The sequence below is a fragment of the Oncorhynchus gorbuscha genome, linkage group LG16 (assembly GCF_021184085.1).
Source record: "Oncorhynchus gorbuscha isolate QuinsamMale2020 ecotype Even-year linkage group LG16, OgorEven_v1.0, whole genome shotgun sequence".
Classification (NCBI taxonomy): Eukaryota; Metazoa; Chordata; class Actinopteri; order Salmoniformes; family Salmonidae; genus Oncorhynchus; species Oncorhynchus gorbuscha.
This window is the reverse complement of record NC_060188.1, coordinates 39,359,508-39,371,033: the sequence shown is the minus strand read 5'-3', so window position 1 is coordinate 39,371,033 and position 11,526 is coordinate 39,359,508. Positions and strand designations below refer to the sequence as shown.

The following is an 11,526-nucleotide window of genomic DNA, read 5'->3' as shown; positions in this document are numbered from 1 at the left end:
GGGCAGGAATTGTGTTGTTTTTAGAATGGGTTTTAAATAGAACTCATCGAGAGTTGTAAGGATTTTCAAAAATAATTTGGAGTTAACCTTACAAAAACCACAAATAAATGTTAGGTACATTTCCCTCTCACTCCATGCATTTGGCAAGTTTGGAAGGAAATGTATATCATTGCAGTGTGAATATGATGTGTTTATGGTGTTTGGAAAGAGGGTTATACCCATTTTCTCAGCGGCATTGGTAATCATTGAATTGGTCTGCATGCGTCACATGCAGGAGTACATACCTCAACACTTCAGTGCAGGGATGAGAGATCTCTGCCCAGCAGCCCTAGCGACTCTAACCGATCTCTATGCCTTTCCTGAAGTAAAAATAATCCTATTAAAAAGCACCACCACCGGCCAATCCACTTCAATCAAATTCAAACATGGTCGTCAGTGACCATTACTGAGGACAAGGCCTTATTGGCACTGATTCCTCAGTGGCTAGTGCAGGTCTTAAAGCAAATCAGTCACTGTCCAGAGAAGTTCTCTGGGAACTGGTAAAGAGTTGCAACGCTCCCAAGCAGCGTGCAAACACGGCAACAGGAGCCGAATGCCAGCTCTTGAGTGAGCTCAAGTACATCTGAGATTCAGCACCATGGCTGGTGAGTGGTGACTCCTATCAGCTGTTTGCATTGTTTGTTTAAAACTCACACTCCAATTAGTGCTCCCTTCAAACTTCGGTGATATAAAGGGAACTGTGCGGTGGCACCACTTTGGAGAAATCAAGGAAACTGATTATGTGCAGAGGCCCACCACTTCAAGATTATCATCGCTTTAAGTGTTATACAGGGGTTGCCATGTTTAAAGCCTTGCCTACCTTGGTCTCTAGTGAAAAATATTTATGCAGTTTCCTGGAGCTCCATGGTTAATATAGATCTAAAGTTGAACAATGCAAACCTCAGTGTGTCATTAAGAGTTATTTCAAACCGTATTTGTTCATTGAAGAACGGCTGCTAAAGGCCACCTGCTTGTATGCGCCACTGATCCAGGTAAAGTGCAACCCAGCCGTTTGTGGAACAGTAGAAAATGATGAACAGAGGCACACAATTATCTTGATAATTTGTGGAGGGGACACAATAGGTTAGAAAAAGGTTGGACATAGTCTTTGCAAAGCAGATCTACCAGTTCTATATAAAAAAATAAATCGTTGGTGGACGCTCTGGGTCTGCTAAATGTATTTCGCTGCAGTATCATGAATATCTAAAATAATTTCTGTAGGTAAAGTAATTTCTTTAGGTTAAAAGTAAATATAATAAAATAAATGGTATGGCAAGTCAGAAAGTACAAAAGGCACCACAAAAAAAAAAGAAATCTACAAATTCAAACATGTGCAACAACTTACAGATTTAAAGCATAAATACCAAAGCAATAATAAAAGGTTCACAGAAATAAGGACGACAAAGTTCCTTCGACTCATGATTGCAGCACTCTTTGGATAGTCTCGCTCACCCAGTGTTACACTGGGATATTCTGGAGTATGAACACATCCGTATATTGAATTGAATCCCTCGAAGGAAGACTACATTCAACTTATAAGAAAACTGTCTGAGGCAAAGCAGCAACAATTTTCATAAGTACATGAGATCACCACTCTACATTGTTAAAACACCAGACAGAGTAAATGTCAGAAGTCTTCGCATCGTGGGCAGAAAGATAGTAAATCTTGTATCCATACAAAACTTCCAAGACTTTGAAGGGTGTAGATCAAGTTTGGATTATTTTTATTTTTTTGTAAGGCACCTGGTTTAGCAGGCATTGTATTAAAAATAATGTTTGACATTTTGTAAAACCAAGTGCAATGTGGGTATTCTTCTGTTTGTACTATTTGTTGTCATAACAGTGGGTAAGCAACGGGAAATAGTTTGGTCTGAATATATTGATCAACATCCAAAAAAACATCTCTGCGCTCATTCTTTTATGTTGAAATATCTTCAATAAAGTCCTTGAGACATACAAAATCCTTAAACTCAGGGTGAAGATGCACCCATTGCTAGTAAATTAGTAAATGTTTTACCAATAAACAAATACATTAGATGAGTGAGATTTTCATGAACGATGCTCATTCCCTATGAAATATTTGCTGCATGTATTTATCAAACAATATATTACATAAAAATGGTTATACTACATATAAAGCATAGAACCTTGGGAGTATGAGGATTTCTACAAGCAATAGGGGAAGTTGAGCAAGTTATGACATGAAACGAGGCTTTTCAAAAATGCTTCTGCAATGCATAAGCATTGAAGAAAAATTCAAATACAGCCCACGACAATTTGCCAGAAAAAAAAAGTGTTGAATTTCTATAGACACTGTGGGTGTAGGGGGAAAATATATATGTAATGGCAGAATGCATTTTACAGGGTCCTTTAAAATGACAGGTTAAAACAAAAACACAAAAGCATTCCACTGGTTAAATAAGATGGAAAGAAGAACATGTCAATTTAGCAGTGTTCGACGAGACGGGCCTTTCTCCGTTACACACGCCTGGCTCCTCCATTTCAGAGGGAATACCTCCACTCAACCCCCCACCTGCCTTTCACCACTAGGAACAACTCCATAGGGTTATGGAAACAGAGTAAATGTCTTTGTAGAACGTCAAATAAAATGCTCTGCTCAGACACGAGACAGCTGAAAACTAAAGAAACACCGTCTTACGAGTAAGACCTGCATAGTGCACCATTTTAAGAACATTGTCATCACACACTACAAACCACTACATACAAAAAGCAAGCCAAACTCATATCAGGAATTGAACCCTAAAAAAAGGAGGGGGAAAAAAGGGGGACAAGACACGCTTGCCGCCTCCTCTCTAGTCTACTGTAGCCATTTGGAACAAATCGGGTACGGTCACTTTCGCATTGTGATCTAACTGTTGGGTAACGCTGCCATTAGACATCTATAGACTTAGCAGAAGGTCTAAGACTATAGCATAAGGTGGACTCAAATGTGATCATTTGTTAGCAAATAAAAAGGTCTATGTAATGTATCATAAACAGTCATATTTTTCATACATTAAACATTTAGGAATTACCAACCATAGATGACCAGCAGCATGGTAAAACCCAGGTTGGATCAAAACTATAAAGCAAAATTATTTCCCTTTTGAAAAATACATTTGTGTATGTTTACACATGTTAAGAGTATAAAGAAAAGCAAATCTAGGAAAAATATTTCTACTTACAAGTCCATTGGCCGTTGACTATTCTTATCCATCGCACCATTTTGTTTTACATTGACTCTCCATTAACGCACACAATATGATTGAACTGCCGAAATAAATCGCAACAATTTGGATTACATAAATATATTTTCCTTTGATTTAATATTTTGTTACATATTTCTGATAGAATGGTCGTTACCCTGATTCGCAGCAGAAAAGACCATAATGGATTCAATTATCAGACGAGAGTAGCACATAATTACACTATCTATTAGCTTAATATTGGTTTATATATGTTTGATGTCAATAGAGCAGAAGGAATAATTACTGGCTTTGAATGACAACCACTTCCTTGACTGTTAAAATGCCACAGAGTCTCCTGGCTAGAATGTAAAGTTGCACAGCTTGCGCCCATCATGTTAAATGTGAAAACCTGTGTGGAAACACCCCTGACGCTAGAATCAGCTACTCACAGCACTCTTTCTAGATAAGATGTTTTACTAGCATCTTACATAACATCAATTCCCCTAGCTCAACCTCACTTGCCATCAATGATCCCAATGGAGAGGCCATTGTTGATTTGAGCATATCACCAGGTTGGAGTTCTTGGTTGTAGACTGTACAATATTGGCTGATATCGGTTTCCGCAGCAACACTGCCGTGCAATTGAACCAACTATTGGCCATCTTACGTGAATGGATGGGTGTTTGAAAAGGCAAAGAGTATCCGGATTACATTTCCACCACAAATTACTTGCCATACAGTACATTGATAGTTTTCCTTCTGAGGCACTTACAAAAGGACATGGGCCTTTGTGAGTACCTCAGTCTCCCCCTCCCCATTAAGTTACAAGTACAAATTACTAAAAAAATTATAACAATATAACTCTGGCAAATGCCCAGAAGAAATGAGTCTATACTGTACATCAACCTGAAGAAAAACCCAAAGCAGAATTTGTTTTTCCATAGGAAATCTCTACTGAAGGCAAATTAATTCATGACGTTAGACTCAGAGTCATTCAAAACATAGGGGCCTTATAACCAAAATGTTGATTGCCCTCTTAAGACCTCCCCAACACACTGTCCTGATCAGGTTACAGAAGTCACGCACACACTGCAGCATTCAAACAAGGTCGGTTTAGCAGCAAATGGAAGGAATTTAAAAAACTTTGTTTGTATTTTCCTTTTTTTCTTTTAACAAAGTGCTTTCTTTTTCCATACACATAATATATAATATACTATACAAATATAATATTTAGAAGATACATTTCAGCTTAATCTATTTACAAAATGAAACACTACAAAAACAAACCATGGATGGTATATAGAGAATCTTGACTACACTAACAAAGTAGAATAAGATATTTTATTAGAAACATAAAGTATCATTCTAGTTTCAGAGAAAGTATATTTTCTCCCCTTTTAATTAAAATCATGAGTTAATCAGTCTATGGCGTGCAGTGTGGGAGACCTGCTTTGCAGAACAATAACATTGTCCCTCTACAGCAAACGGAAAGGCATGTTCAGATAATGTAAGAACTCAAATAAGATGCTCACTGGATAAAATAAAACATTTTCAATTAAAACATGCCTTTTTTTCAGCATAGGGACAATGGTACTGTTCCGCAGGGAGGGTTTGCAGCTGTGCCAATCTGATTAAATTTAGCCTTAAATCACCACATTCTCTTGGAATTAGAAAACCTAGTCCTTCAAATTGAGAAGATCGACAAGTTGCAACAGCAAAGAGAGATGTTTGAGCTAAAAGCAATCTCTCTAAAAAGCTGCGCGTCTCATTTCGTCTGGGCTGAGATCGTAACAGGTTAAGACTACAATTGCAAGTACTCAATTGAGAATCCTCATCCATACATTTTCTACCAATCTTCCCCATGACAGTGCAACAGAGCAGCTTTGTGTCAAGAACTGAGGCTGAGGGCACAAAGAAACCATAACGATATCCATGATATTCAACCACTTACTTTCAGAACGCCTAAAAAAACTATACCGTCTTCACAAAAAACAGAGGAACCCTTCATTATCTTATGCAGAGTCACACTCCAGAAATGTATCTCTCTCAAAGGAAATACCTGCACACCAACAGAAAAAGGTCAAGGGAAATATTACAAAAATATTTTCTTTCTTTGTCACCCCCTCTCCAAAGTTTCTCTGAATGTGAGGATAGACCTTAGAAATGTGTCATGCTTATTAAAAATGTATCAATTTGAAAAAGTGGCAATTCATAATAGATATATGTGTACTGTATGCATGAATGGACAGTACTATAAATACACAACATAAATCACGTCATGTAAATGTATGTGTATCCATCTCACCTACATAAATGATACAAGTTCTGTTGTACCTGTTGGTTATTTGTGATTGACATTTTGACAGGCAAAATAAAAAAAAACATCCAAATTGCGCCCCATCCCTTTTCTACTTTGTGCCAAAGCACAATAAAAAGAGGTGGGCGTAGTAACTTCAGGAATCTATCAAAATGTTTCCAAGTCATCTACTTGAGAAGCCAACTGACAGAGCAAGCCTTTTAGAAAATGTTAATGAATGCTTCTTTCAGGACATAAATTGGACCCAAGCGAATTTCACAGTTCAATGAAAATCCCTGACCCTACCACATTTCCTACATTCAATACGGTGTCTGGCTAGTCACCGATTTTGTTGCATGTGTCTTTGGTACAAAAGAAAACAAATCAAAATATAGTGTGCAAATATTTTGAAATTCTATACGAATATTTTTTTTTAAACCCTCCCATTCCCAAAGTCCAAGTACCGATAACCAAAGTAAATGTTTGTCAGAGCCATCTTATAATACAATGCACAGACTCTGTGGCATATATCTACATGTTCCATGATCATATGTACATTCAGAATATTTTTAAAGAGCAGAAATACATTACAAACCCACACCGTGACGTTCCCTGCACCATGTTCTGCTCTCCCTCATTGTAAAATGGTCCACTATCCTTCAACCTCTGGGAGTTTTTGTAATCATCTCACTTTAAATACAAGGCACAATGAATAGTACTCTGATCAAATACAAATACGAACACCCCAAACTAAGGAATTCCGAACTTTTAGCGCTCTCATCCCTACTTCGCAAGAAGCCAATGGCAATTTCATTTGAAGACACTTCAAACAAAGTGTATATAGAAAGAGAAAATTGATTGTTGTAATCACATCATCTAGCTTATAGTGGAGACTATTTAGGATCTTAGCCTTCTGCTCAAGTCCATTTGAAATATCTTCTCAGCTGCAGAAACACAGGAACAGAAACAATCAGGCTAAATGGCAAACCAACCTTCCTCACTGCATTCATGTCCTAAATGTGTAACCCCCAAACATTTACTTAAAAAAAAAAAGAATCATTCCCTCAAAATATACTATTTCTTTCCTTAATATTAGTAATATTTCAGGTGCTTCTGTGTTTTTGTTGCCTTATGATGTGGTTTGCAGGTTGACATGTATAGGGTTACATTTTCTCCTCCTATGTAAATACCGTGGTACAAGAATGGGAAAACAGACAACTGGCATCAATCGGTATTAGGTGTTCCTAACAGTATACACTATGGAATACACAGTGGCTGTTCTTCACTGGGAACACAGTTCAGTAAGGTGGCATAATAACAAGGCAGCTGATTAAAAGGACATGGGATTGACAGGAGAATATTTATATTGAATATCGCCGGTCGGCTCACTCTAAATAGAACTGCATCCTGTGTTGGCGTTCCCACTCTGGTACGCAGACATGAAACGGGTCGTTTGAACGCTACAGGAAATGGCTACAGCTAGAACTGATGATCATTCTGTTTTGCTTCACTTCTCAACATAAAACATTTCAAGAGTTATCGTTTCATATATTGGCTTTGAATTCGCAACGCTGTGGCTCGTGAAGGTCACTAGCCACTTGCAACAAATGGCAAGTAACAGACTACTAAGTGCAGAGATAGCTACTAGTTTCATTTCTGTACATGCGCATTGTGTGAATACATACATGTGAAGCTATGGTATATGTATGTCTTCCCACTCAGCATTGGGAATGAGTTTCCGGATGGAATGGACATGCAGAGGGTGTGCCGTTACAGTGTGGGACAAGAATGGTGCGGGATGGCTTGGAGTGTGCCATCACCAGGCCTATCTACAGGGCCTGTCTACACTCTAGATGTGGGTACGCGCAGCCCGACCAGACCTCCGGTGGGATCCCCCTTGCCAGTGTTCTCCAGGATCTGGTTCACAAAGTCTGAAGTCTCCCCGGCAACTGGCGACTTCACTGCAGAAAGAAACGTTTATAGTGTGCTGGTTATTTAGCTGCTTTTAACAGGTATTGTTAAAACTGTGTTTGGGCTCAAAACTCTCTGCAATCTTGATCAAATGCTGACTCCCCAAAATATACTCAATAAGCTCAGGTTAGCTAAGGACGAGAGAGTGTCTGCCTCATTTCATGGCCATTTCCTGAAGACAACCTACTGCACACTATATTTCTGTTGCTACTTACGAAATACAAATCATCCTCATCTTACCAAGGGTTTCTTCGATGAGTTTGTCCAACGTTTCAGTCATGCTTGTTTCCTCGTCGCAGATATCATGCACTCTGTTCACCATCTCTTCCTTTATGGTGTTGATGACAAACAGAAGCCCATCTGGAGAAAAATAAAACCGCAATTACATTTTTCAGTTTAAAAGAGAGGTTGGCAAAAAGCCTTCCTTTCCTAAACCTCAAGGACATATTCCAGCCTACCAAATCACACAATGTACAAAACTGAAGAGGGAAATTGACAGTGAGAAAAGTGTATTATTCAACATAACTGGTAAACCTATAAGGCGTTCACTCACTGCTCTAGAATTGAGTGAAAAGCGGGTAAATTCAAGAGGGTGCGTCTAAATTAAATGTCTAAACCTCATTTTCTTTAGCCTGTCATTATAAGTCACAATTAATAATTCGATATTTCCCGTCAAAATATTACAACCTTAATAGGCTTGTACTTAACAGTGTTGATTAAACAAGAGTTTGTTCATTGTGACCATTGCTAATTTAGATGGCACAGCTCTTGGTTTTATCTCCTCTATATTTCGGCGTTGGGAGGTGGTAAAATTAGGATGCATTTCTGCGCTTTGGAACAATCAAAATCAACTTGATACTCTCGTAATTTCATCTCCAGATCCGTGGATTTCTATTCCTCTAACTCTGGTCAATCAATGTTGAGGGCGTGTAAAGTAAGCATTTCACAGTAATGTCTACACATGTTGTATTCGGCGCATGTGACAAATAAAGTTTGATTTGAAAATCTGGATCAGATTTTTTCGTGAGGGTAGGTATTGAAATTCAGTCTGTGAGCTTTGTTTATATGTAGATATATAATACCAGTCAAAAGTTTGGACACACCTACTCGATCAAGGGTTTTTACAATAATAATAATAATAATAATAATAATAAGTGAAGACATCAAAACTATGAAATAACACATATGGAATCACGTAGTAACAAACAAAAAAAAGTGTTAAACAAATCAAAATATATTTAACATTTGACATTCTTCAAAGTAGATACCCTTTGCCTTAATGAAAGCTTGGCACACTCTTGGCATTCTCTCAACCAGCTACATTAGATGGCCACCTGGAATGCATGTCAATTAACAGGTGTGACTTGTTAAAAGTTGTGGAATTTCTTTCCTTCTTGATGCGTTTGAGCCAATCAGTTGTGTTGTGAAAAGGTAGGGGTGGTATACAGAAGATATCCCTATTTGGTAAAAGACCAAGTCCATATTATGGCAAGAACAGCTCAAATAAACAAAGAGAAATGACAGTCCATCATTACTTTAACACCATGAAGGTCATTCAATCTGGAAAATGTCAAGAACGTTGTGCAGTCGCAAAAAACATCAAGCGCTATGATGAAACTGGCTCTCATGAGGACCGCCACAGGAAAGGAAGACCCAGAGTTACCTCTTCTGTACAGGATAAGCTCATTAGAGTTACCAGCCTCAGAAATTGCAGCCCAAATAGACCTAAAATTGCAGCCCAAGAGTTCAAGTAACAGACATTTCAACATCAACAATTCAGACTGCGTGAATCAGGCCTTCATGGTCAAATTGCTGCAAAGAAACCACTAGTAAATGACACCAATAAGAATAAGAGACTTCCTTGGGCCAAGAAACATGAACAATAGACCAGTGGAAATCGGTCCTTTGGTCTGATGAGTCCAAATTTGAGATTTTTGGTTCCAACCATGTCTTTGTGAGATGCAGAGTAAGTGAATGGATGATCTCTGCATGTGTGGTTACCACTGTGAAGCATTGAGGTGGTGTGATAATATGGGGGTGCTTTGCTGGTGACACTGTCTGTGATTTATTTAGAATTAAAAAGGCACAGTTAACCAGCATGGCTATCACAGCATTCTTCAGCGAAACACCATCCCAACTGGTTTGTGCTTAGTGATACGATCATTTGTTTTTCAACAGGACACTGACCCAACACACCTCCAAGCTGTGTAAGGGATATTTGACCGAGAAGGGAGAGTGATGGTGTTGCATCAGATGACCTGGCATCCACAATCACTCGACCTCAACCCAATTGAGATGGATTGGGAGGAGTTGGACCGCTGAGTAAAGGAAAAGCAGCTAACAAGTGCTCAACATATGTGGGAACTCCTTCAAGACTGTTGGAAAATCATTCCAGGTGAAGCTGGTTGAGAGAATGCCAAGAGTATGCAAAGCTGTCATCAAGGAAAAGAGTGGCTACTTTGAAGAATGTAACATAAATTTAGTTTTGTTTAACACGTTTATTGGTTACTACATGATCCCATGTGTTTTTTCATAGTTTAAGTCTTCACTAGTATTCTACATTGTAGAAAAGATTAAAAATAAAGAAAAACCAGTGAATGAGTGGGTGTGTTCAAACTTGACTGGTACTGTAAGTTTCACCAGCAAATTGAACTATTCTGGAAAACATTGATAAGGAATAATAGTTATTAACAGCGTGTCCAAACTTGACAGGTACTGTACACACACAGCAGTCGGAAAGTATGCCGACCCCTTCCCTTTTCACACATTGCTACGTTACAGCCTAATCCTAAAATGTATGTAATAAAAATAAAAAATAAAATCTACACACAATACCCCATAATGAAAAATTGAAAACAAGTTTAGACATTTTAGCCATTTTATTCAAAATAAAACAGAAATAACTTATTTATACAAGTAATCAGACCCTTTGCTATGAGACTCAAAATTGATTTCCAAGAATCATCCTTGAGATGTTTCTACAACTTGATTGGGCATGATTTGGAAAGGCACACACCTGTCTATATTAAGGTCCCACAGTTGACAGTGCATGTCAGAGCAAAAGCCAAGCACGAGGTCGAATTTCTGCAGCATTGAAGGTCCCCAAGAACACATTCTTAAATGGAAGACGTTTGGAACCACCAAGACTCTTCCGAGAGCTGGCCGCCTGGCCAAACTGAGCTATCAGGGGAGAAGGGCCTTGGTCAGGAAGGTGACCAAGAACCTGATTGGAGCTCTGTCAGAGCTCCAGAGTTGCTCTGTGGAGATGGGAGAAACTTCCAGAAGGACAACCATCTCTGCAGCACTCCACCAATCAGGCCTTTATGATAGAGTGGTCCAGACGGAAGCCACTCCTCATAGAAAGGCACAGGACAGCCCGTTTGGAGTTTGCCAAAAGGTTTTAAAGGACTCTCAGACCATGAGAAATAAGATTCTCTGGTCTGATGAAACCAAGACTGAACTCTTTGGCCTGAATACCAAGCGTCACGTCTGGAGGAAACCCTGGCACCATCCCTACGTGCGAAGCATGGTGGTGGCAGCATCATCATGCTGTGGGGAGGTTTTTCAGTGGCAGGGACTGGGAGAATAGTCAGGATCGAGAGATCCTTGATTAAATCCTGCTCCAGAGTGCTCAGGATCTTAGACTGGGGCGAAGGTTCAACTTCCAACAGGACAATAACCCTAAGCACAAGTCTCAATGTCCTGGAGTGGCCCAGCCAGAGCCCGGACTTGAACCCGATTGAACATCTCTGGAGAGACCGGAAAATAGCTGTGCAGCAACACTCCCCATACAACCGGACAAAGTTTGAGAGGATCTGCAGAGAATGGGGGAAACTCCGCAAATACATTTACATTTACATTTAAGTGTGCAGACGCTATCCAGCTTGGTGCATTCACCTTATGGGTGGGACAGTCACCCAAGATGACTAAAACTTAGGCTGGGGTAATCACTGCAAAGATGACTCTAGGCTGTAATCACTGCAAAAGACGCTTCAACAAAGTACGGAGTAAAGGGTCTGAATACTTATGAAA

At 39.2% G+C, this 11,526-nt stretch overlaps 1 protein-coding gene across 3 annotated transcripts in view; it reads right to left on the bottom strand.

The window, feature by feature from the left end:
• Positions 1 to 1,746: 1,746 nt before the first annotated feature.
• The window catches only part of LOC123998637 (CREB3 regulatory factor-like), a 28,607-nt gene continuing 18,827 nt past the window's right edge, over positions 1,747 to 11,526 (bottom strand). For all 3 annotated transcript variants that reach the window (XM_046303691.1, XM_046303692.1, XM_046303693.1), the window contains exons 8-9: positions 7,735 to 7,854; positions 1,747 to 7,484 (exon numbers count right to left, since the gene is read on the bottom strand). In XM_046303691.1, the coding sequence (XP_046159647.1) occupies positions 7,366 to 7,484; positions 7,735 to 7,854 (239 nt within the window). In that variant the 3' untranslated portion in view covers positions 1,747 to 7,365. The remainder of the gene's footprint in view (positions 7,485 to 7,734; positions 7,855 to 11,526) is intronic.